This window comes from Podarcis liolepis, assembly GCF_965112155.1.
Source record: "Podarcis liolepis genome assembly, chromosome: 17".
Lineage (NCBI taxonomy): Eukaryota > Metazoa > Chordata > Lepidosauria > Squamata > Lacertidae > Podarcis > Podarcis liolepis.
In genome coordinates, this window is record NC_139571.1 from 41,015,366 (window position 1) to 41,041,723 (window position 26,358).

Here is a 26,358-nt window from a genome sequence, read left to right on the forward strand (position 1 = left end):
AAATCCCTGTGATGGGGTGAGCTCCCGTTGTTCGGTCCCTGCTCCTGCCAACCTAGCAGTTCGAAAGCATGTCAAAGTGCAAGTAGATAAATAGGTACCACTCTGGCGGGAAGGTAAATGGCATTTCCGTGCACTGCTCTGGTTCGCCAGAAGCGGCTGAGTCCTGCTGGCCACATGACCCAGAAGCTGTACGCTGGCTCCCTGGCCAATAAAGCGAGATGAGTGCCGCAACCCCAGAGTCGGCCACGACTGGACCTAATGGTCAGGGCTCCCTTTACCTTTACCTAAGGAAAAGTGGGACATTCCAGGATCAAATCAGCAACTAGAACAGCTTCTGTAAATCCAGGACTGCCCCTGGAAATTAGGGGCACTTGGAGGGTCTTCATACTACCATGAGACTCTGTTGTCTCTCGCATTGCTTGACTTTTTGGTCTCATGCAGGGCTTTTTTTCAGCTGGAACTCAGTTCCAGCACCTCTCACGTGGCCCCATGGTCATTATAAGAGAATGGGGAGGCACTCACAGTGAGTTCTGGCACCTCTTTTCCTAGAAAAATATCACTGTTCTAACGGTGCGGGGAAAAACAACATCTCAAAATTGTTTCTTCTCTTGGTAATCAGGATATATGTTTCTAGCCATACCTACATATGTGACCATATAGACACTAAATAAGTGTGACAAAAAACATACATGATAAGAAACCTGTTTTCATCTTTTGGGTGCTTCTAATTCTCCATGTGTGTTTTGTGTGTTTGTTTTTTGCCCTTTCTGGAAAGTGATTGGAGGTCAACGGATGACGACAAACAAAAAGGCGAGGGAAGATTGCATAATGTTTGAACTTTTTCCCCCAATCTGGAATTCCCCGTCCCCTGTCCTCTTTGCAGAAGTCACCTGACTTCCCCGAAAAATGCCCAGTTTGAAAGGATCCAGCCTTCCCCATCTCACAGACTTGGGCCTGGCCAAAAAAGAAAAAAAAGAGGATTGTGCAACCAGAGACTATTAGAACTTTCTCTCTCGGATAGGATTTCTCAGTAAAGTTGGAGGATGGCATCTTTCAAACAGCAGAGGGCAATGGAGGTTTGCAATTAAGTGACATTAACAGCTCAGAAATGTGGATAAGGGTCGGTGAGGATTATGAAGAGGGAGATAGAAGAGGCAGACAAAGAGAGAAACAGCTGCAGAGGCGAGGAGTGCAAGGTAAAATTCTTTTTAAAAACTTGTTTTTTATATATAAAAAAACCGGAATCTGAGTATTAGCATTTGAGTTAAATGTTTCCTGAGGGGGGTCATCCTTTCTGGGAAAGAAAATGATGTTTCTCCTAAGCTTCTATGGTTGTTTTGAGGGGTGGGGTAGAGATAGCTGCCTTGCATAAGTTGCAGGTAACGTCTGTGATGAATCTCTCTCTTTGGCTCAGTTCCTGACCTATTGCCTTTACATGGCGCTAATGACCCTGTTGCCACTTTGTGGGCAAGCGTGCATCATGTTGCACCCTGCTCTACTCTAGGAATCAGTTCCCCTTGCTAAAGGTTAGTAGGGGCTGGGTGCCTATGGCTTCCGTGAGCTGGGTTTTAACTCCATTGCTCTGCTCACCAACCAGGCCTGCTTCAGGGGAAGAAGACAAACAAGCCAGCGTGCTTTGTTTGTCTAAATCTGAAGTCCAGCCACAGTGGATTTGAGGAAGAAGGCCAAGATGGAACTCTTGCAGACTTGGTAAGTTATTGAAAATATGAGCTAATAAGGTGCGACTCTGGCCAGCAACTACTTTTGCTGAAGAAGGGGTTGGGGGAGGCAGGCAAGGCACACCCCCCCTCTCCCCACAAGAGTTTGTGGCTTTGTTCTACAGTGGAACCTCAGTTTTTGAACGTAATCCATTCTGGAAGACCGTTCGACTTCCGAAACATTTGAAAACCAAGGAGCAATGGGCGGCCGGCAAAATCCATTGGGGAAAAAATAAAAACATGCAGTGTGTTTGAAAACGGAAGCAGGTTTTCAGTGTTTGGCTTCTGAAACGTTTGGCTTCTGAGACGCTCGAAAACCAAGGGTCCACTGTAATAGTTGCCGAAGATGCTTCTTGTCCACACTCCTCGTTTGCCAAAGGGCTAAATACTACCCATCAAAGAAAAGCATCTTCCTCAGTGGCCCCTGTTGCTGACCTCAAATCTAGGAACCAAATTCCCTCAGTTGTGTTTTCAGCAGTGCAACTTTACCACCTACTCCCTAGATAGTAGAAGCAATCCTGTGCTGCTTAGGGCTGCTGAATCAAATTGACTTAACTCTTCCACCCCTTGGGTCATAGGTAGAGGGGGCAGAGAGTAGAATTGGTAGCCACTATCAATATTCCTTTCTCCTATTTAGAGGGACGCGGGTGGCACTGTGCCTAGGACTTGCCGATCAGAAGGTCGGCGGTTCGAACCCCCTGTGACGGGGTGAGCTCCCGTTGCTCGGTCCCTGCTCCTGCCAACCTAGCAGTTGGAAAGCACGTCAAAGTGCAAGTAGATAAATTGGTACTACTCCAGCAGGAAGGTAAATGGCGTTTCCGTGCACTGTTCTGGTTTGCCAGAAGCGGCTTAGTCATGCTGGCCACATGACCTGGAAGCTGTATGCCGGCTCCCTCGGCCATTAAGCGAGATGAGCGCCACAACCCCAGAGTCCGTTATGACTGGACCTAATGGTCAGGGGTCCCTTTACCTTTACCTATCAATATTCCTTTCTCCTACTTAGGGGCTTTGTTTCCTGCTTCCTCTTGGCTTGCACTGAGGCAGCTTCCATGTACGGGGAAATCCTGTCTCCAAACTATCCTCAGGCATATCCCAACAATGCTCTGGAATCCTGGGAAATCAGCGTGCCTCCTGGTTACGGCATCCATCTTTACTTCACCCACCTGGACATAGAGCCATCTCAAAACTGCCAATATGACTCCGTGAAGGTACAGGGGCCCCATTCCACTGCTGGGGCAGGTAGATACACAGCATTGGGGGGGGTGCTGGTGCTGAACCGATGTGTCTAAAACACTGAGCCTCTTGGGCTTGCCGATCGGAAGATCGGCAGTTTGAATCCCCGTGACAGAGTGAGCTCCTGTTATTCGGTCCCAGCTCTTGCCAACCTAGCAGTTTGAAAGCACACCAGTGCAAGTAGATGAATAGGTACCACTCCGGCGGGAAGGTAAACGTTGTTTCCATGCGCTGCTCTGGTTCGCCAGAAGCGGCTTAGTCATGCTAGTCACATGACCCGGAAGCTGTACGCCGGCTCCCTCGGCCTATAGAACGAGATGAGCGTGCAACCCCAGAGTCGTCTGCGACTGGACCTAATGGTCAGGGGTACCTTTACCTTTACAATCTATTTCTATAAACAGAAGCTAAGAGAGACTTGTCTTTTGTGCCTGTCACTTTTAGGTCCTGATCGGTAACCACATTGAGGGTCAGTTCTGCGGGCGGAAGAAGGGCCGCACTCCTGGCTCTCCTGTCCTGGAAGAATTCCATGTCCCATATAACACGTTGACAGTCACCTTTCAGTCTGACTTTTCCAATGAAGAGCGATTCACTGGCTTCGCTGCCTATTACATTGCAGAGGGTAAGCGCTGGTCTGTCTCATCCTGGTGTACGAAACCCTTTGTAGATAATGTATTCCTCCCAGCAATGCTTTGGGATGGCTATAGGAGGAACCCGTTCAGATTCCACTGAATGGACAAGCCGGATTCTTAGCAAGGCTCAAGGGCAGAGTATTAAGAAAACTGGTTATGGAAATTTTTTAGGAATTATAGCAAGGATATCATAACAACTTAAGCCATCATCTAGTACATATCTGCATATTTAGTACATAGATTGCGTAGGATGCAGAACTAGGAGTTGACCAAGAATGGAGGTGTTCCTGAGGAACTGTCACATGTGGTCTGAAATGGCCTGATGGTTGCGTGCATAAAAGACCACAAACTTCCCAATAGACACCCTGGGTGATAACTTGAAGCCATTGATTCGAGTCCTAACCCCCAGAGCAGGAGAAAACTGTTAGGATATTTCCGTTCCACCTTAAAGGGAGCAGGCTTTGTGAGTAACAGAGTCTGCGCATGTCCTAGTCACAGGATGTTTATGTTCTTGCTGAGATTCCTTTCGTTTTCTCAGTTGGCCGAAGATGCTGACACAGAACGGTCACGTTTTCTTTTGTTCTGTTAAACGCTAATAAAGTCTGTAAATTATGCTCTTCTGCGGTGCAAGCTTTTGGCTGTGTTTCTGCTGATAAACAGTGTACACCCAGCCCTGGAATGTGGCTAGGAATTTCCAGAGGCTTCGTGTCGCTAACTGCTGGATCTGCCTGTCTACGGGAGGCCGATGGATCGTCCAGAACTCCGGCTTGGGGGCTCATGATGGACACTATCTCCCTGGCAGTTTCCCAACAACAAGGTTTCGGGCCCAGATTCACAGCACCTACAGGAGAGTAAAGCTGCAACAGACTGCGTTTAAGAGGTACGGTGGGAAAAGCGAAAGAAAAGAGGGAGGCTTTTGGCTTTTCTGTTTACCTCGCAAGGAGTCTTTCATCTCCGGCAAGGCTTAATTGGCCTGGGAGCCGAGCCAAAGAGTTCGTGATTAATGAGCTGCCAAGATAAGGAGTCTTTCAAGTTAAAATAGACTCACGGCTAAAAGCCAAAAGCTGGACATGGAGTTTTTCCAAGCTTCTGGAGATGCTCAGTCCCTTAAGTTACATGGGCAGAATTATGAACCCTGGGCAAAATGGTGTGAGAGTTTACTGCGTCAGTTTGGGGTGTGGCATGTTGTTTCTGGAGCCCCCCCAGTTCCTCTGACAGAGAGATGGAAATCAGCTGATTCGAAAGCGATGGACATAATAGTCCTATCCGTATCTCTTGAGGAAATTAAGACACTGGCTGGCAACACCACTGCACGTGCAATGTGGACTGCTTTGTTGAAAGCTCACAAACCAATAATCCCAGCCCAGAGTTTGACTGCATCGGAGGTCCTAGCTGTTTCCCAGAATGCGGGTGATTGCAGGGATGCTGAGGGCACCGGTTGCAAGCTGCAGGGGGAGCTGACCGTCACGTCATCCCAGGCAGCATTCCAGCCTCCAGGGGGAGCCAAGGAGTCGGCAGCTGAGAGCTCTGTTTCTCATGGGAACCAAGGCCATCGCCTTTGCAGAAGCCGGAAAGGCAAAGGTAAACAGATGCCTGCAGATGGCCAGGAGCAGAGGGAGGGTGAAGAGCCCGCGGCGCCAGGGAAAAACAAAGCGTTGTTTACTGGCACAGCTTCACCAAAGGCTAAAGGCACGTCTGCTGACCAGAAGCAGGGGGGCAAGCTGCAAAAGCCCACGCCAGTGGAAAGCAAGGTTTTGCTTGCTGGCACAGCTTCACCAAAGGCTAAAGGCACGTCTGCTGGCCAGGAGCAGCAGGGGGGCAAGCTGCAGAAGCCCAAACCGCTGGAAAACAAGGGTTTGCTTGCTGTAAAGACTGCTCCAACAGCCAAAGGCAGGTTTATTGTGGACTCAGGTGCCAGCCGCCACGTTTCCAAGGATCGGCATCTCTTTATCTCCTTCAAGCCTCAGGAAGGTGAGATCCACCTGGCTGATGGAAGGACGTTGCAAATTGCTGGAGAAGGGACTGTGAAACTTGCAAGTTTGCACACAACCATCAGCGGTGTACTATATGTTCCAGGCGCTGCAAGCAACTTGTTGAGTGTCCCACAGCTTACTGGGCGTGGTTTTCAGATTTCCTTCAAGAGGAGCGTCTGTGTCATCAGTAAAGGCAAAGAGGACTATTTGCATGCAAAGTTTATGGATGGTTTGTTCCATATAACTTATGATGACACTGCTGTTGTGTCAAATGCTGATTCTTGTTGTGTTGCACAAACTAACAAAGTTCTTCATGCAGGTTGCATTCATGATGCGCATCGAAGGTTTTGTCACCTCTCTTGGAAGGCACTGGCCAAGATGCCAGAAGTGGTTGAGGGTTTGAACATCAAAACCTGTAAATTTCACATGAAATGTGTATCTTGTGCAGAGAACAAGGTGAAGGTTGCTCCAAAAGGCAAGGAGTCTAGCAGGCAGGCTTCCAAACCCTACCAGCTAGTGCATGCGGACCTGGTTGGGCCACTAGCGCCCTCTTTAGGAGGAGCAAGGTATTTCATGATTCTGATTGATTCTTTTTCCAGGTACATTCATGTGTATTTGCTCGAACAGAAATCGCAAGCGTTTCCGAAGTTTAAGGAATTCTGTGCTTGGTTGGAAAATGTGCACAGTAAACGTATTTCTTGTTTGTTCACTGATCGGGGCGGGGAGTTTACTTCTCAGCAGTTTGAAGCTTTCCTGACTGAGAAGGGAATCCAGCATGACATGTCAACGCCCAGATCGCCATGGATGAATGGGCTTGCGGAGAGAGCAAATCAAACATTGCTGCAAGGAATCAAGACCTTGTTGCATGATGCCAATCTCCCTGATAAGTTTTGGGGGGAGGCTCTAGGGAATTTGGTTTATACCGTTAATCGCAGATTGTCATCACCCATTGGTTGTACCCCCTATGAGAAGATGTTTGGCAAGAAACCCAACACCAAACACATGAGAATCTTTGGTTCGGACATGTGGGTACGCACACAACAAACCAACAAGCTTGGGAAGCGTGGGGCACATGGTTTGTTCATGGGGTACGAAAAAGGTGCATACAGGGTATGGATGACTGACTCTAAGTCCATAAAGTTCACAAGGAGTGTTGAGTACAATCCTAAGTGGGGGGAAAATGTGGGAATTTTCCAGAGTTACCCAGAGGAGGATGAAGATGATGTCAAGCAAGCAGCTAAAGATAAGAAAGCTGCTGCTGCTGATGATGAGGATGATGATGATGATCAGAGTTCGGATTCCAGTTCAGTGGGCGGTGCTGCTGCTGATGTCAGTGAAAGTGATGACACAGCAGACTACCAGAGCGCAAAGGCCTCAGTCAGACCATCTGATGCGTCTGACAATGAACTGGAAGAACCACTGTTCACCATTGGTCATTTTTCTCCTAAGAAAGAGGAGATGAGTCCAGAAGACTTGCGTCTAGTACGCAGATCTGAAAGGGCGACCAAGGGCAGACCTCCAAAGAGGTATGCTGATGAGTTTGCTAAGACAGCAACTGCTGTTCTTAGTAGCTCAGAGAAGGTATGGGAACCTTCAAGCTTCAAAGAGGTTCAGGAGTTAACCTCTAAAGATGCTGAGCCTTGGCTAAATGCCATGAAGGCTGAAGTTGATTCCTTGAACAGGAACCAAACTTGGGAATTGGTACCGGTAGTCCCAGGAATGAGACTGGTTGGCAGCAAATGGGTCTTCAAGGCCAAGACAGACCAGAATGGCAAGGTAGTCAGACACAAAGCCAGATTGGTTGCCAGAGGTTTTTCACAGGTACCAGGACAGGATTACCACGAGACCTACTCACCCACAGTCAAATATGAGAGCATTCGGCTGATGCTCAAGGTCGCTGCGGAGGAGAAACTGCATGTTTCCCACCACGACATTAATACAGCTTTTTTGTACGGGATTTTGAATGAACAGCTGTTCATGCTTCCACCTGATGGGATGGAGATACAGAAGGGTATGGTCTGTAAACTGCGGAAATCCTTATATGGTCTCAAACAGAGTGACAGGTGTTGGAACACAAAACTCACTGAGACATTGCTTTCTCTAGGTTTTCACCAGGGCAAAGCTGATCCATGTGTGTTTGTCAAGGAGGAGGGGCAAAACAAACTGTATTGTTTATGTTTTGTTGATGATCTTCTGATGTTTTGGAAGAATCAGGCTTTTTACCAAAGCACCCTAGCTCAACTGAAGGAGCACTTTGACATGAAGGATCTTGGTGAGGTATCCAACTATCTTTCTCTGCAGGTGGAGAAGGACCAAGCAGGTAATTTTCTGGTACACCAAACACAGAAAATTGCTGATGTGTTAACCAGGTTGAATTTGGTTGATGCAAACCCAGCAGACACACCGATGGTGACAGGTTACCAGGTAGACAGTACTGCTGAAGCGTTTTCTGACACAACGCTATACAGATGCATTCTAGGCAAGCTGAATTTCATTGCCAGATGTTCAAGACCTGACATAGCTGTAAGCTGTAATCTGCTTAGCAGACATGCCAACAATCCTACGGTTCAGGATTGGAAAGCTCTGAAGCGCATAGCCCGCTATTTGAAAGGGACTATGCACTACAGGCTGAGGTTCACCAGTCAGAAGACTGGAGGTCTTGAAATCTTTGCTGATGCAAGTTTTGGAAGTGACACCACGGATGGTACAAGCACTTCTGGTGTGTGCTACATGTACAACCACTGCCTGTTTGACTGGTTGTGCAAGAAGCAAACAACAGTGAGCCTAAGTTCCTGTGAAGCAGAACTCAATGCTCTGTCATTTTCACTCATGGATTGTGAATGGTTGATGCAACTGTTTAAGGACATCAGGGTGTCTGTGAAATGTCCTATACAAGTGTATCAAGACAATAGATCGTGTTTGGCTTTGCTGAACTCCGAGAGTTGCAAGCAAAGAACCAAGTACTTGCAGATTAAGCTACATCGTGCAAGAGAGTGTATTCAGAAAGGACTGATTCAGGTGTCCTACATGGCAGGAAATGAAATTCCTGCTGATCTGTTGTCTAAGGTTGTTAACAAAGAACAACTTAAGGTTTATGTACAAAGGTTGCAATTGGGTGAACCACAGGTACAACAGGTTACACGGAAAGGGGGAGGATGTTAGGATATTTCCGTTCCACCTTAAAGGGAGCAGGCTTTGTGAGTAACAGAGTCTGCGCATGTCCTAGTCACAGGATGTTTATGTTCTTGCTGAGATTCCTTTCGTTTTCTCAGTTGGCCGAAGATGCTGACACAGAACGGTCACGTTTTCTTTTGTTCTGTTAAACGCTAATAAAGTCTGTAAATTATGCTCTTCTGCGGTGCAAGCTTTTGGCTGTGTTTCTGCTGATAAACAGTGTACACCCAGCCCTGGAATGTGGCTAGGAATTTCCAGAGGCTTCGTGTCGCTAACTGCTGGATCTGCCTGTCTACGGGAGGCCGATGGATCGTCCAGAACTCCGGCTTGGGGGCTCATGATGGACACTATCTCCCTGGCAGTTTCCCAACAAAAACAAGCATGCTCCATCCTCCATGTGGCAGCCCTTGAGATATTTGAAGATGGCTATCCTTTCTCCTCTCAGTCTCCTCTTTTCCAGGCTAAACATACCCAGCTCCTTCAACCGTTCCTCATAAGGCTTGGTTTCCAGACCCTTTATCATCTTGGTTGCCCTCCTCTGCACATGTTCCAGCTTCTCAACATCCTTCTCAAATTGTAGTGCCCAAATAAAAGTTATTTATTTCTGCCCCACCTTTCCCCCTTACGGCACTCAAGGCTGCTTACAGATCTGTTTTGGATCCCATTAGAGACGGCTGTCTTTTAAGCACTTGGCGAGGTCAGGATCCGAACTCTGAGAGGAAGGCAAGTGGAAGTTTATGAGAAGTGGCAGGGCCTACCTGAATCTGGGTGTTCCAGTGAGGCTGTGTGAGGGTTGCAAAAAAGAAGGAATAATTGGGACTCTACCTTAAAGGAAGGACCTCTTCTCCCTTAACCAGCATAGTGTTTATCCCACTGTCTCTTTTCCTTTCTGCCTTTTGTGATATTCCACACATGTTCTTATCTCCGTCTCTGTTCACTTCTTGCAGATGTGGATGAATGCACAGATTTTCTGGAAGAGGCCTGCAGCCATTATTGCAACAACTATATTGGTGGCTACTATTGCTCTTGCCCACCTGAATATTTCTTGCATGAGGACCTGAAGACGTGTGGAGGTAGGAGCCTGGTTGCTGCTGCTCCAGCAATCACAGTCCTTATCCCCACTGCTGATACGGTACTTGAAATGGGAAGAACTTCAGCAGTCTACTGTGGAACTGTGGCTGTTTACACACTATACCTTTAAAGTACATTCAAAGCACACACACCCTCAAAGAATTCTGGGTACTGTAGTTTGTTACGGGTTGCTAGGAATTGTAACCCCGTGAGGAGTAAAATACAGTGGACACTTGGGTTGCAAACGTGATCCGTGCGGGAGGCACGTTCGCAACCCGTAGCGCCGCGTCTGCACACGCGCGGGTCATGATTCAGTGCTTCTGCACATCTGCAAAGCACGATTTAGTGTTTTTACACATGTGCAAGTGCCGAAACCCAGACATAACCCGTTCTGGTACTTCCGGGTTCGGCACGGTGCACAACCCAAAAATACGCAACCTGAAGCGTCTGTAACCCGAGGTATGACTGTACAGTGCCCAAATTTCTTTGAGAGAAACATTGCACTTTAAAGGGTTTGCAGCTTGTGAACATCCACAGAGGCTGATAAATGACAAGAAACTGCGGTTGCTCACAAAGAAAGGAAAAGAAACTAGCATTGCATAATAAAGAAATATAATTAAATCATCCCAAACACTGGGAGCCAAGACCCCGCCCCCTCCAATGTAATGGAAGGAGACTTAGAATGAGGAATCTGAAAAAAGGGTTTGGCTTTTTACAAAAAGCAGCTGAAGGATGTTTAGATAATGTGTCATCCAGCCGGCCAAGGGGGCAGCAAGATGCAGCCTGCATAGACGTCATTCAGGATTCAGATCTGAGTCCTTGAATCTTAGAAATATGTTGCTAAACTGTGAGAGACTAAGTGAGGGCATAGAAAACGGAGTCATGGAATTTCTGGTGTGACTTTGCCAAGCCCAGTGGCAACACAGTCAAGATAGGCATGTGCAAATTCTTGGCACTAATTCACTTGAATATATATTTTTGTTTCTGATTTCTTATTAAGGTTTTTAAAATTACGAAAGAATAAGTCACATTTTAAAAGCAACAACCTATCACAGAAACTCAATACAGTAGAAAAGAAAAGTTGGCTTTGCTTACATGTACTAACAAGCTAGATTTTTTTCCCTTATCACAGCATGTGGGTGCATGTTGCTCAGTCATCCCAACTTCGCTCCTCGCCTGGGACAAGCAGGAGAAATCTTTGGCTGCCCGGTACACTTGATCCAAGTCTCCCTCACAAGGCAGGATGGCTAGCAAATTACCGAAAGTGGCTTCTTAGGCAGCAACAAACCACATTCAAACCACCGTGCCTGGTTCAAAGGCTGCAAGAAGCCAAGACTTCTTGGTTTGTTTCCCCTGCTTGGTCCATGGGAGGAGCAAACTGGAAGCAATTGTGCAATGTGCGGCAGCACACTGCTCATTCATGCTAAAGCCCATTAAGCCAGAAACCCCAGCATATCATAACAGGTAGTATTGGGCAGCATGACATCATTTTGAGGTTGAATCCTGACAAGACAGAAGTACTGTTTTTGGGGAACAGGAGACGGGCAGGTGTGGAGGATTCCCTGGTCCTGAATGGGGTAACTGAGCCCCTGAAGGACCAGGTGTGCAGCCTGGGAGTCATTCACTGCGCAGCGATCCCTCTTGCTGTTCTGGCTTCTGGGATTCAGAATATTTTTTTTTCTTGTTTTCCTCCTCCAAAAACTAGGTGCGTCTTATGGTCTGGTGCGTCTTATAGAGCGAAAAATATGGTAATCTAACTTTGTTACGGATCTCCTGGCCGTTTCTCTTCCCTAAACTCTAGTGAACTGCACTGGGAATGTGTACACTGACTTGTCCGGGGAGATCACCAGCCCCAACTACCCCAGCCTGTACCCTGAGAACTCGCACTGCGATTACCGTGTCACCCTGGAGCCAGGATACCGCGTGGTCTTGACCATTGGCAAGAAGGACTTTGACATCGAGCCGGCTGACTCGGAAGGAAACTGCCCTGACGCCTTGAGAGTATGTGGTGGCTTAGATAAAGAGAGGGGTGTCTTTGCTCCTGTTCTGAATACATCTTAGCTGTGTGTCCCTAGAAGCCAAATGGCAGACCGGAGTCCCAGGGGCAACATTTGCCGTTGGGGGTTGTGGCACACTTGGGCAGGAGCAGGAGGCCTGGTTTGGGGCACGGTGTCCGCCCTTTGCTCCTGCTTGCCTTTGCAGCACCACGCTGTTGTTTGCGCACCAGCTTAGTAAACTAAAAGGGGGAAAACCTCAGGACATGGGAAAGAGAGGACTGCATAGGTACACACACTCTTATGGTCTGCCCCGCAGAGGACCTTAAGGTCCATGCATAATCATAGTTTAGAGGTCCCGGGCCCTAAAGAAGTCAGATTATCCTCCACCAGGGCCAGGGCCTTCTCAGTGATGGCTCCGACCTGGTGGAATGCTCTGTCCCATGAGACCAGGGCCCTGCAGGATTTAACTTCCTTCTGCAGGGCCTGTAAGACAGAGCTATTCCACCTGGCTTTCAATTTGAACTTAGCCTGATCTTTTATTCCCCTTCCTTCCTTCCCTCCCTCCCCCTCCCCTCTTTATCCTTAATCCCTCAAGTACCAAATTTCTGCTTCCCATACACTCCTCTCCAGATCTTGAGTGTATTTCTTTTAGATGCATTTCCTGTTAAATATGCCTCTTTTGTCTTCCTCTATTATTTTTCCTTAATCTGTTTCGTTCTTCTTGCAGTTCTCAGCAGGCGACCAGCAATTTGGCCCCTACTGTGGCAACACATTCCCTGGCCCTCCAGAAATCAAGACTAGAAGCAATATACTTGACATTTTCTTCCAAACGGACCAGTCAGAGCAAGGCAGAGGCTGGAAAATCCGCTACTTTGGGGATCGTGAGTAGATATCCCATGAGAGCAAACCCGTGGGGCACATGCATGAGCGCTCTGGGACAGAGATATGTGTCGTTCTTAGGAGAATGGGCATGTGCTTGCAAGTAGCAAAGGTGCACCTTGAGTTGGAAGTCTAGCGCAGGAGAAAACAATTGCAGACAAGGGGTGTCATTCAAGCAGAATGGCCGCTGTTTCTGAGAGCAGTTGTTCTTGGGGCGAATTGCTGCAGGAGAGAACACTTGAGGTATGCTATGCACCCAAATTGTGAATGGGTATTTGGGTATAGCTAAGACTAGCAAATCTGGTGCACTGCTGGCAGAACATCTAAGGGATTGGCTGGTGTGTTGACAAGTGGCTTCCTGGCTAGGGATGAGCCCCACCAGAACTGGAAGCAGGGAAAGAAGGAAAACCCAATGGGGACCTTGGGGTCTTGAATTTCAGTGGCACCCTGTGCAGCGCCAAAATTCCACCTCCTCTTGCCTTTCACTCTACATCATAGTTGCAGTGGCCCCTGCAGCAACCCCGAGGCTCCACGAACCAGTCACCCTAAATCCACCACCGTAAAACCCATAGAAATCTGAGAAATCTCCTGATCTCTGGTGGGCAATGGGGAAATTGAAAGGGGAACAAGGGTTCCAGCTGAAGCCCCTGCAGGCTACAGCTGCTAGCTCTCAGGAGACAGGGTGAACCAATCCGTTCTTCCTCATCAGTGGACCCTGGTCCATTAGGGCAAGGCAGGCACTGCCCAACATGTCATAGTCCTATGCCAGATCCCACAGAAACGGCAGATAGCCTTTCCCCTCCTGAGTCTTGGTGTTGCCTTTGTAGAACTCAACAGGGAGGAGGGAGGGGGGCGATACTGGAATCACGTGTCTGCAGTGGCGTAGCGTGGGTTGTCAGCACCCGGGGCAAGGCAAGTAATTTGCGCCCCCTAACCCGTGGATTTTAGCACCCGAGTGCGAGCGCGCCCCCCCCATGTTGCACCCGGTGCGGCCGGCACCCTTGGCACCCCCCACGCTACGCCACTGTTCCAACGTTCAGCTTCACTGGATGCCCACAAGTTATATTGTACAGAGAGAGGGATAAAAACTTTCCTCTCTGTCCACTCTCTCCTTGCCATGCCTTAGTTTTGCAGGCTTCTCTCCTGTTGCCTCTTGCTTGCCTTTTCTCTAAACTAAAAACAAACCCAATGCTGCCGCCTTTCCTCAGGGCACCGGCTCCATCCCCTTGCTTAGATTCCCTCTACCAAAGCTGAAAGCAGCCTGAAGTTCCTCCTGATCGTGAATGGGAAACAGCTGGCGAAGCCGGCGGCCTGCCAGGGAAGGGATCTCTTCCTAATCTGCTCCACGTAGCCCGTTCCTTGCAAGCGCTCCGTGTCCCTCGGATGGCGAGCGCCTTTGGAAACGCGGAGCAGGCGCTTGCCGGCGATCAGCCCCCCCCCCGCCCCTTCCCAACCTAATCCTTTTAAAACCGAAAGCCCCTTAACCCGCTGGCGAGAGGCTTAGCCGGGCCTCGCCCGCCCACCGGCTTTCTCTCGGAGGTTTTTGGGGAGCGCAGGGCGCGGCGAGGCTCGGCGGCGCGTCGGGGTGCGGAGGCTGCCCGTGCCGGCCAGGCGTCGGTGGCGGTGTCGGCGCTGCTGCAGCGGCTGCTCCTCCTGCGAGCAGTGAGTGGAGCGCAGCCACAGCGGCGGCGGGGGGCGCGCGCGCTAGGGCGCAAGGCTGGCGGTGGCTGCGGGGAGCCTGGCGGAGGAAGGAACTTGTCCCTTCCCTCTGGACTCGCCCCCCCCCCAGATGTTGCGCCCGGTGCGGCCGGCACCCTTGGCACCCCCCACGCTACGCCACTGCGTGTCTGTGCCTGTCAATGGGCGCCAACCTCTACTTCTTCCTCTTGTTGATGCGGTTGAGAGTCGAAGAGGCTCATTAACCCTCAGAGCAGAGAGGAAGTCGCATTAAATAAAAGCATGGCTTCTGTTGACTTGGCTGTGACTGCTGGGGACAGAAAATGACAAGGGGCGTGTGCATGTGTGAGAGAGCGTGTGCCAGGTGATTCAGTGATTGTTGACTGGTTTCATTCCCCCCCCCCCCCCTTTCCATTTGCAAAGCAATGCCCTGCAAAGAAACTGTCATTCCGCATTCCAGTATGGAACCCGTGAGAGAACGTTACGTCTTTAAGGATTCAGTGAAGGTGACCTGTGTCAAAGGCTATGAGATTGTACTGGTAAGTCCGTGCCCACCAAGGTCAGTTAGGCTCTGAGAATCCCCTTGGCATCAACAGTACATTGGTGGTACTTCTACACCGATATGCATTGTGCCTCTTCTCCATCTCAACACAGCAGTGAGAGAGGATTCTTTCTGCACTGATGTCAGGGGCCCAGACAAGTGGGCAGCCAGGTCTTCTGAAATGCAAGCTTCAGGCAGATTGGCTGGCTGAATAAACAACTACCTAGGAACAATCTTGGGGACGTGGGTGGTGCTGTGGGTTAAACCACAGAGCCTAGGACTTGCCGATCAGAAGGTCGGCGGTTCAAATCCCCGCGACGGGGTGATCTCCCGTTGCTCGGTCCCTGCTCCTGCCCACCTAGCAGTTCGAAAGCACATCAAAGTGCAAGTAGATAAATAGGTACCACTCTGGCGGGAAGGTAAATGGCGTTACCATGCGCTGCTCTGGTTCGCCAGAAATGGCTTAGTCATGCTGGCCACATGACCCGGAAGCTGTCTGCGGACAAATGCCGGCTCCCTCGGCCTATAGAGCGAGATGAGCACCACAACCCCAGAGTCGGTCACGACTGGACCTAATGGTCAGGGGTCCCTTTACCTTTACCTTTAGGAACAATCTGGGACCAGCCAGGGGCTTGATTCACCAAATGAGAGCTGGGTGGTCTCCTTCAGGGACAAGCTTCCCACAATAAGAGTCTTTATACTTGCTGGTGGCACCAGATTGGTCCTCCCATACCACCAGACGTCCCAGGCCAGGTGGATTGTGGGCTGTTATATCAGCCTCCTGTGGCCAGCAGTATTAGCAGCGCAAAGAGCCAGCAGCTATTGTCTGATCTGCAGGGCTGTTGACATGTCACCAGCCACCCTTCACTCCCCTCAGTACTTGACAATTGGTGCCATGGCCACAGACCAAGAATCCTGAGAGACATAGCCATCAGGAGGAGGAGGAGGAGGAGGAGGAGGAGATGAATCTACTCCAGGTGTGTTGCATGTGATGCTGAAGTCACCAGAACCTGCACCTCCTCCTTTGAACCCCAAGGAGATACTTCTGCCACAGAAATCTTCAGATGATCAGCAGAGTCCTCAGGATATATCCCCCATCTTGAAACCTCAGTTCCTAGAAAGCTAATAGCTACAGAGGTACGCCCTGGCCCTTAAGCTGGCCAGATATGATGCTTCAGCTGCAGGATCAGTCACTGTGCTCCTGAAACCTACACTTAGGTCCCTTTCTAAGGCCCTGAGTGTGGCAGATATGTAGTCAAATCTAACAACACAAAGTTTTGCTAGTTAACAAGTGAAGGGGTTAAGACCATAGAGCTGCACTGCTGATAGGCAGACTCAGGCCATAGAAATGTAATTGGTAGAGAAGGCTCTGTATGATGTCGTTTTCCATCCTCTCCTGGGAAGGAAGAAGCAAAGAAGTATTTCCTGTTTTGTCTCTCTCTCTTCCACCAGCCATGTATATGGACATCTGTCCGCTTGCTCCAGCATCAGGCACTGGCCTGAAGCTATTTTTGCTGTAAACACAAGTATTTTACCTGCCTTTATTTTTACTGCTGTTGCTGCTAAGGACAAATGCTTGACTGTGAGAAAAATACATGCTTTAAACTTCATTTTCAGTCTGTAGCCTGTTTCTTTGATAAACTGGATAACAAAAGGGGGAGACCAGCCTAATGGCTAGTTCCTACACTTGCAATCAAACTGTTCAAGATGGGATTTAAACTCTGTTTAGCCCCATGCTTTTAAATGCAAGCGGTAAGCTCGGAGATGAAATGCCAGCAGTCTTGCTTAGTGCAAATGTTCCACCTCCTTAAACAACTTTTTTGCATCCTCTCCATATATCTTCTCACTTTACACAAGGGCCCAAGGTTCTCCTCATGTAACAAGGGAGAGAGAGCAGTGTGTATGTCATTCTGATACATTTCTCAACCAATAAATTAACTCCAGTGTCTCTCAATTCTGTTCCCTTCAGTCAAAAGGCAGCCTCACATCCTTCTACTCTGTCTGTCAAAGCAACGGCGAGTGGAGCAACTCTGACCTCGAATGTGTCCGTAAGTGCTTGGCTTCCTATATTGGTGGTCCGTAACACACTTTCAATTGGTCTTGAGACCACAGGGATCATAACAGAGAAGAATACTTGAGAAGCAGGAGACTTTCTGAAGTTTTGACAAGATGCTGAAGAGGTAAGACACTTCTAAATTTAAACTGGAAAGCGGCTTGCTTCTTCAGCAGTGTGAGTAATCACAAAGAAACTTCCAGCTCTCTTCATAGCTCTCTTCATAGCTGAGCTGGACGGCAGCCACACAGAATGATTGTTCCCCTTTGCGGTGGCTGTGTAAGGTAAGAAAATACAGTGATCCACAAAGTAATAAGGCAACCAAAATAGTGGTCCTCAGCAGTCCTTTTTTCGGGGGGGGGACACAGGGGGACGCCTACCCCTAAACATTTTGTGAATCTTTGTACTTTTGTCCATTTACTGTATTTATTTCCCCCGATTTGAACTATAAAACGGTGGTTTTCTTGAGTCAAAATGAGAGTACCCCTAAACATTTTTAAAGAAAAAAAACACTGGTCCTCAGTACAGTTAAGCTTAAACACCATTGTCTGGATTACCCGAGATAAATGGGACTTTTCAATGGAGAGGGCATTTATGCCATTCCAGTTCTAGGCAATTGGTCCTGGAAGGAGATGGAAATATCATGGAACTTTGAAGTGTCAGGCATAGCCCTAATGGCTTTAGCCCAAACGTAGCAGAGTTTTCCTGCACAGCGAAGAAGCTAGTTGAGGTGGAAATGACTAGTCAGCTAGACTCAGAATAACTATTTACAGGATTTATTAAAAGGGAAAAAAACCAGCAGAGTTTCTGCATACAAAGCAAAGCAAATAAATCCTTCCTTTCTCTCTCTCTCTTAACCATACACAGCACTTCTACTCCTTCAACACACCTAACCCCAAACTGTGCTAGCATTCATAGATAACAGAGTTGAGTGCTGGTCATTAACCAATCACTGCAAATAGTTTCTAGGTCAAGCAGACCTTGGCTTTCTGCCAAGAGTAAATTGACACTGCCTTGAGTTAATTGTGTGAAGCCAGAATCTGTAAGTTTTCATGAGAATCAATTAACAGAAACTGAACAAATAGGAAGGGATAACTTGGAAGTTAAAGACTGGCACCCATGAAGGCTTTCAGTGGTTCCCCTGGGCAGGTGCCCCAACCTTTGAGCTCTCATTTTTTTGGGGGGGAGTATTTAGTCACCCTAGAAAGAAAGCTGTGGGACCAAATGTGTAGATAAGTGATTTCTATAGCTTGTATATTGTTCTAGATTGTGGGGGGGCTAAACCCTAGAACTTAATAAATGGTAGGATTTTGATTATTTGTAATGTGAAGGGAGAAATACAAGCTGCAGAGGAATTCCTGAGCTAGCCTGTTCAAAATGACCTGGCCAAGCTAGGACCATTAGGAAACAATAGAGGGTCATTGGCAATTCAAGAGAACTGTCCTCCCCACTTGTCCTGAGGTGTGAACAGAGATGGGGGGGTGGGAAGGTTGCCAGGGTAACTAGGTGTGGGGTGACAGGAAAAAGAGAGTCTTGAGCAGGGGTTGCTGGGAAGGAGAAGGAGGAAGAAGGACTGGGATCCATCTTGGGCAGGCTGGCTGAAGGCTGGCCTGAGAGAGATGCCTTGGACTCCAGGGCTGCACTGCTGTGGGAGACAAGGCCCTCTTGAAATCACCATGCTGTACAATCTGGACTCCATGCAGACTGAAGGTGTAAATAGGTGAATAAACCATATTTCTTTAAAGCTACGACAGTCTCCACTCTGTGTCAGTTCTCCAAAGGAGCACAAGACCTCTGGCAGACAGTGGGGGGTGGTGCCCAACTTCTGTAACAATATTTTTCCTGGTACTGAGGGTCCATAATCAGGAGCAGCAGGACATGACCAACTTCCCATGGTAAGCCTAAGGTTGTCACAGGTCGGTGCCTCTCTGATTTTGCATTATGCCACACCCCCTCCATGGCAGCCATCTTGCGACCAACACCCTCACCAATTTCTCAAAATTTGAAGTGTGCCCCCTAGTCCAAAAAGGTTGGCGACCCCTGCTTTATGCACCATACAAGAAAAAGAAATGGAAAGTATGTTCAGGCCTGACAGAATATGGGTTGACCAGGATGAGGTGGCAGGTGGCAGCAGAGTGAAGATTCTAGACTAACACCCCATCTTTTTCCCCCCGGCAGCCGTAAACTGTGGTGAGCCAGAGCACCTTGCAAATGGGAAAGTCACTTACCTGTCAGGAACCGAGGACAACACGGAGTATCAAGACACGATCAGCTATTCATGCAACGAGAAGTTTTATACAATGCAGGGCAAAGGTAATGATGTGTCCCATCCTTTTCAGATCCAAGCATCTGATTCAGAGCTTAAAAAGAGCGCCATTGTACTTAGTTTATGATGACAGAATTAGAGGTGGCAATGTTATGACAAACTCATTCCAAGAGTCTTTCACTTACGCTTCATCCCAGTATCGTTGTGAAACTGGTTGGTGTGTTTTCACTCACTTTGCTTCCACTAAAGCAACACCGTCAAAAGTGGCTGCTTTCTTCTTATAGGCAGAGTCAGTGTAGAATTTAATGAGTCGTAAACACTGAAACGATTCCTTCCAAAGCACAGTTAAAACATACGGCGTGTGCATGTGTGTGAGAGAGAGACAACCAAAGAACAAAGTTGAGATGAACAAGGAGACAGGGATGTGAAGCTCTTCCTGAAGGATGTTTCTGCTTCCACCTTCTTCAGCTGATGTGAATCAAAGGGTGCTGTAGGCAAGGTGGCCGTTCCTTGGCTCCTCCAGGCAACCTCTTTTTTGAGCATTCATTCTCATTGCTTGCATGCACAAAGCTTGCGCAGAGGTGATGCAATGGGTGGGATGTAGGATAGTGCTAAGAGGCATAAAAAGTAAAAAGATAAAGGACCCCTGGATGGTTAAGTCCAGTCAAAGGTAACAATGGGGTTGTAGCGCTCATCTCGCTTTCAGGCCGAGGGAGCTGGTGTTTGTCCGCAGACAGCTTTCTGGGTCATGTGGCCAGCTTCTGGCGCAATGGAACACTGTGACAGAAACCAGAGCGCACGGAAACACTGTTTACTTTCCTGCCACAACAGTACCTCTTTATCTACTTGCACTGGCGTGCTTTTGAACTGCTAGGTTGGCAGGAGCTGGGACAGAGCAACAGGCGCTCACTTCGTCACGGGGATTCAAACCACTGACCTTCCGATTGGCAAGCCCAAGAGGCTCAGTGGTTTGGACCACAGCGCCACCCGCATCCCTACTAAGAGGTGTAGGGGTGTGTGGAACAAGGTCTACTCATGCAACTGGACTACTTCCCTCTCCCCCCCACTGTGTGCCCAGGGGCAGCCAATCTCGTTTCACCACCTGCGCCAAATTAGGAATGTGTCACGCCCTGCTCCCACCCACCGTCGCTCCTTCTCTCCACTTCTGCCCCCTCCAAAGTCGATGAGAGCTCAGGCACTCCTCAAGGCATTGCCACTCATTTTATCCCAGCTGGTTTTGGACTACAACTCCCATCAGCCCTAGCTATCAAGACCAGTGGTCAGGGATGATGGGAATTGTAGTCTGAAAAAACAGCTGGAGACCCAAGTTTGGGAAACACGGAGTTAAAGCATAGCTAATCTGTGTTAAGCGACCCAGTGTGTCCATTCTTGGTTAAGCCCCTTAGAAGTGCTTTGCTGGATCAGATCTGGAGCCAACATTATTTACAGGAATCCCACGGACATGCAGACACTACATGGCTTGCTAGGAATTGGCCAAAGGTCCACCAGTGGCCTGCAATCTGTTTTCTGATCTCGCCTGCATTTGGGTATGAAACGCAGATTAAAAACAAACAACTAAATAGTGCTATGTATTCTTTTATTCCAAAAGGACTTTATAGGTGTTCAGCCAGTGGGAAATGGGTGGATGAAGATGAGAAAACAGATATTCCGGTTTGTGTCCCAGGTACGGTACATCGCCGTCTATTTATAAATGTGGATATTGTGGTCAAAGTTCTGTGACAAGAGTCCACCGCATTGTCTAGTTTACAGAAGAGCCTGCCAATATTTTAAAATTCTTGCTTCCTCTGCTGGGACATGTTCTTGAATTGCCTCAATGATTCGAGATGGTTGAAAACCAGAGCTTTAAAACCTGCCCTCCTCTTAGATGTTTCCACAAAGCACCAGTCCTGCAGGAAGCAACAATGTTCCATGTTTCAAGAGTCCCTTCTTGCTGATCACGTTGTTGAGCACAGCTATCTTGGGGGAGTTAGGAAAAGGGAAGAGAGCATAGACCCACTGAAATATACTCAGAGTGTGGATTTCATGCTTTTTATTCAGCTCATAGTAGTGAGGAACGGAAGTTCCCCCGAAATGTCTGCTTTATATACATTATTTACACAATGGGCCCCACGTGACTGGCCAGTTCCGGGATTCTCGTGTAGGCCAATCAGGTTGCAGATTCACTTCCACCTGGAGTTGGATTAGGTGGCTCCTGCAGACCAATCAGACTGCTGCATTCTGGATCCTATTATTCTAGGACCAACCAGACTGCTGCAGTTTGGATCCTATTCAACTCAGTACATAACACCCACAGTAGAAAAAGAGGCGTAGAAGCTGAACCTGCAGCTAGTTTCTAATAGTTTTGCACCCAGCCCTAGTCTGTCTGCTGTGTACATTCAGCAGTGATGGGACTTGGTTCTGGTGGGCTCCTGCAGGTTCTGAAGAACAAAGCACCCCCTCCTGCGTACCCACAACAGATACCTATTGGGCTATTTTTAATGGGCTATTTATTTATTGTTCTTCATACGTCATACTTTACGACCATACTTCGTTGGTCGTAAAATTCTATGTGAAGCAATTTCTCTGAAAAGCAGTAAGTCTTTTAAATAAATAAAGCAAGCAAGCAAATCTCAGAATGGGGATATATGCATGGGCGTAGCCAGGTTTTATGTTGGGGGGACGGACAGGGCACCCACCTGTCCTGTTCCAGAACCAAGCTACCTGCCACACGATTGGTCAGTTTGCGGAAGCCACGCCTATCACTCAGTCCGGTTGCCAGTTGTGTCGCTAGAATGCACCACAACAAGTTAGGTTTAAATACGGTTGAGATTTATGTTTGTTTGTTTATTTGTTTGCTTGTTTAATTTTTTTGGGGAAAATAAAAAAAAATTGAGGGGGGGGGGAGAGAAGAATGCACCACAACATCATCCAAGTGACCTCAGTGAAAATGAATATTTCAATTTCAAATACTCTGGTTATTTCTACTTCTAGTTAAGTATTTTTATTTATTTACTTGATTTGGGCAGGAACTGCTCCCCATGGCTCCTGTAGCAGGCTTCATTTTCAATACAGTCGTACCTTGGATCCCGAATGCCTTGCAAGTTGAACGTTTTGGCTCCCAAACGCCGCAAACCCGGAAGTGAGTGTTCCGGTTTGCAAATGTTCTTTGTAACCCGAATGTCCGATATGGGTTCTGCGGCTTCCAATTGGATGCAGGAGCTTCCTGCAGCCAATCAGAAACCGCGCTTTGGTTTCTGAACGTTTTGGAAGTCGAATGGACTTCCGGAATGGATTCCGCTTGACTTCCAAGGTAAAGACTGTACTACCCAGTTAATGTTTCTGGGCAAAGTTAATAAGCTACAGCAAGCAAAAACTTTGGGAGAGGTCCACACGCATGCATGCCCACAGGTCCCAAAACCGGATTCAGCTTGAACCCTCTACCCTAAAGTTATTGCATGCTTCCCCTCACGTCAGTGAACATAAATGACTTTGATTATTTCATTTGTGCAAATCCGGTCTTCCTGCTGCTCGCAAGCTCTTATTTCTGCTGTTGTTGTTCTATCCTTTCTCTAGTTTGCGGAGTTCCCTCTGAGCCCGTTAAAGGGACGGGGAGGATTTTTGGAGGCCAAACAGCCGAAAAAGGAAACTTCCCTTGGCAAATCTATTTTGAATACCCACATGCTGGTGGGGCTCTGATTTCGGACCGCTGGGTTCTGACTGCAGCTCACGTGCTGGATGGGACCCGGTGCCCGGTCATCCACGCAGGGATGCTTCGCATTGGGGCAAATGCCAGGGAAGGCGCTAGGCCACTGGATGTGGAAGCCACAATCGTCCATCCCGACTGGTTGGAAATGGCAAACAACCAGCCCCGGACAAACTTTGACAATGACATTGCTCTAGTGAAGTTGGCGAAACCCTTGACGATGGGTCCTACCATCTCGCCCATTTGCTTGCCTGGTGCATCGTTCGACTACGACTTGCCAAAGGGGATCCTGGGCTACATATCTGGCTGGGGCAAGACGCCTAAGACAGATGCGGCAATACACCTTAGGTACGCCCGGATCCCTGTGGTTAACATGGACAGGTGCCGAAGCGTGAGACCAGATCCCCCATTCGATTCTTTGACCTATGTGTTCACAGACAATATGATTTGTGGAGGGGGAAACGGGAAGGACAGCTGCGATGGAGACAGCGGAGGGGCGTTTGCCGTCAAATATGCCCACGACGAATTGCACTACTATGTTGCTGGCCTGGTTTCTTGGGGGCCAAAGTGCGGCACCTACGGCCTCTACACTAAGGTGTCGAATTACGTGGATTGGATTGCAAACGTCATGAGCCAGAATGAGACCAGGAGGATGCGTTCGTGTCTGTAAAAGCACCAGGCTTCCTTGATGTTTTGGGCTCGTGGCATTTCTCCAAAGTGGGACCCAAGCTGTTGTTGGACTACAACTCCCATCATCCCTAGCTAGCAGTGACAGTGGTCAGGAATGATGGGAGTTGTAGTCCAACAACAGCAGAAAACCCAAGTTAGAGAAATACTGGTAATGCAAGAGAGGGGAGGTTGGAGTGAAGGTCTGTGCACTGCCAGTTTCTTTACACAACCTGCTTTCTTGAGAAGCAAATAGAGCAACCAAAAGCTTTCAGGCTGGATTTGTTCTTAAACGATTTCCTGTCTGCTTAATTTCTTTTATTTCTTATGTCTTTCTTTGTAGCTGCTTAAACTCCTTTGGAAAGTGCCCTATACCACAGATCCTTTTTAAAAAACAAACAAACCAACAACACACATTTTATTAGAAGAATTTCATTTATTAAAAAAGAGAGTGAAGGGGGTGGGAAGAAAGAGAGTAAAAAGTGAGTGAAAAAATACTGTTACATACATACATACATTGATATACAGGTGTGTATATTCTTATTATCCTAATGCACATATAATTGCCAATAACCTATTGTGTTCTGTGTAAACAGATGGTGCCAATAGGGATAAGAACTTCATATTTGTAGCTGCTTATGGTTTGAACCAGACGCGGGTGGCGCTGTGGGTTAAACCACAGAGCCTAGGACTTGCCGATCAGAAGGTCAGCGGTTCGAATCCCCGTGACGGGGTGAGCTCCTGCTCCTGCCAACCATGCAGTTCGAAAGCATGTCAAAGTACAAGTAGATAAATAGGTACCGCTCCAGCGGGAAGGTAAACGGTGTTTCCGTGCGCTGCTCTGGTTCGGCAGAAGTGGCTTAGTCATGCTGGTCACATGACCCGGAAGCTGTACGCCGGCTCCCTCGGCCAATAAAGCGAGATGAGCGCCGCAACCCCAGAGTCGGCCACGACTGGACCTAATGGTCAGGGGTTCCTTTACCTTTGTGGTTTGAATCAGCTGAAGAAAGCACAGTGCTCATCTCAATTTGTGCTTGCCCTGCCACTTTCTCTTGGTGAAACCTGATCTTTACCGCTGAATCGGAGTGAATGTCAATTTGGTTTCCTCCAGACTGAAGTTTGCTCTGAGCGGGTTTTCCAGGGGAGAGGAAGAACAGCCCTTCAGTGGGGGGAGGAAGCCTGTTCACACCCTTAAGAAAATAATTATAAAGGTGCCCTGCAGTGTTGGAGAAGGCAGGTGTGACTATACTTCAGAGACAGCAGGGGCCAACATTTCTGGCAATTGTGTCACAAGCAAAGTCCAAAAAACATGACAGTGTCCTTCTAGTGCACGTAGAACACAAATGGAGGGGAAAGCAAAGACAGACCCTCCAAGTATCCCTATTTTCCAGGGACAGTCCCAGATTTACAGAAGCCGTCCCGGTTTCCGATTTGATCCTGGAATGTCCTGCTTTTCCTTGGTTGTTGTTGTTTAGTTGTTTAGTCATTTAGTCGTGTCCAACACTTTGTGACCCCATGGACCAAAGCATGCCAGGCCCTCCTGTCTTCCACTGCCTCCCGCAGTTTGGTCAAACGCATGCTGGCAGCTTCGAGAACACTGTCCAACCATCTCGTCCTCTGCCGTCCCCTTCTCCTTGTGCCCTCCATCTTTCCCAACATCAGGGTCTTTTCCAGGGAATCTTCTCTTCTCCTGAGGTGGCCAAAGTCTTGGAGCCTCAGCTTCACAATCTGTCCTTCCAGTGAGCACTCAGGGCTGATTTCCTTCAGAATGGAGAGGTTTGATCTTCTTGCAGTCCATGGGACTCTCAAGAGTCTCCTCCAGCACCAGAATTCAAAAGCATCCATTCTTTGGCGATCAGCCTTCTTTATGGTCCAGCTCTCACTTCCATACATCACTACTGGGAAAACCATATACAGACCTTTGTTGCTTTTCCTTAGGATGTCCCTATTTCCATCAGAAAAATGTTGGGAGTTTCTGCAACCAAAACCCTTTTAAAACGATTCCAAAAGCTGCATAGGCAGGGGGAGCGAAACAGTACCTGGTTGTCAGTGATGCTGTAGAAGCTTTCTAGCAGATGACCATACAATCTATAATCTACATATCTCTATTGCAGTAAGTTTTTTTCTTCCTGGAGGGTGGTTTTGGATTGAGGGAGGTGCCACTAGGAAGTGCAACGAAGTCTGGTTTGCTGCCACTGATGCATAGTGGGGAAAACAGCATGTATTGTGTGCAACAGGGAGACAGGAGAACTTCCCTGTCTCTGATAGTTAGCCGATCCTTGGAACAAGCCCTCGCTGCTGCTGCTGCTGCTGCTGCTGCTGCTGCTGCTGCTGCAGAATCTCCACAGCTTCGTTTGTATGTTGAACACAGCCCTGATTTTACAAATACATTACATATTGCTTGTAACACATACTCAGTTGGATTATATTAAAAAGAGAACCAAATGCAGAATAATGTGTGCTGCCTTCTTGACACCCCCCCCCAATAGACTGCAAAGGAGCTTTATCTGCTTTGTTAATGTATTGCTCCTGGCAGTCAAATGTTGACATTTTGTGAAACTTTGGGCTTGGCCATATTTGAGCTGGATCTCACTTAGAATCCACGTTGACTCCATTCAAATTTGGCCTCATTAGTCGAAACATGCATCTATTTGCAGTTGAAAAATCAAAACCACTTTCCTCTTTGATCCCTTTCCTCTTTGTTGCTTTAAATGTGTTAATTTTGTACAAACATATGTGTGCAAGGATCAGATGAGCAGCGTGCTTCCCCCCCCCAAG

At 48.1% G+C, this 26,358-nt stretch overlaps 1 protein-coding gene across 4 annotated transcripts; it reads left to right on the forward strand.

Annotated features, from left to right (window-relative positions):
• The first annotated feature begins 881 nt into the window (after positions 1–881).
• C1S (complement C1s) lies at positions 882–26,035 on the forward strand. 4 transcript variants are annotated; one of them, XR_014520555.1, is made up of 14 exons: positions 882–1,196; positions 1,598–1,710; positions 2,722–2,926; positions 3,393–3,570; positions 9,675–9,800; positions 11,600–11,799; positions 12,523–12,676; positions 14,775–14,890; positions 16,862–16,940; positions 19,124–19,258; positions 20,821–20,895; positions 22,785–23,631; positions 23,715–24,878; positions 24,917–26,035. XR_014520555.1 is itself a non-coding variant. In XM_083481771.1 (13 exons), the coding sequence occupies exons 2-12, from the start codon at positions 1,691–1,693 to the stop codon at positions 23,582–23,584; spliced, it is 2,088 nt and encodes a 695-aa protein (XP_083337897.1). In that variant the 5' UTR covers positions 882–1,196; positions 1,598–1,690; the 3' UTR covers positions 23,585–23,631; positions 23,715–26,035. The 4 variants fall into 4 exon arrangements, 2 of the variants coding, with proteins under 2 accessions (XP_083337897.1, XP_083337896.1); XR_014520554.1 differs by having other exon boundaries at positions 22,785–24,878; XM_083481771.1 differs by having other exon boundaries at positions 23,715–26,035.
• Positions 26,036–26,358: the final 323 nt, after the last annotated feature.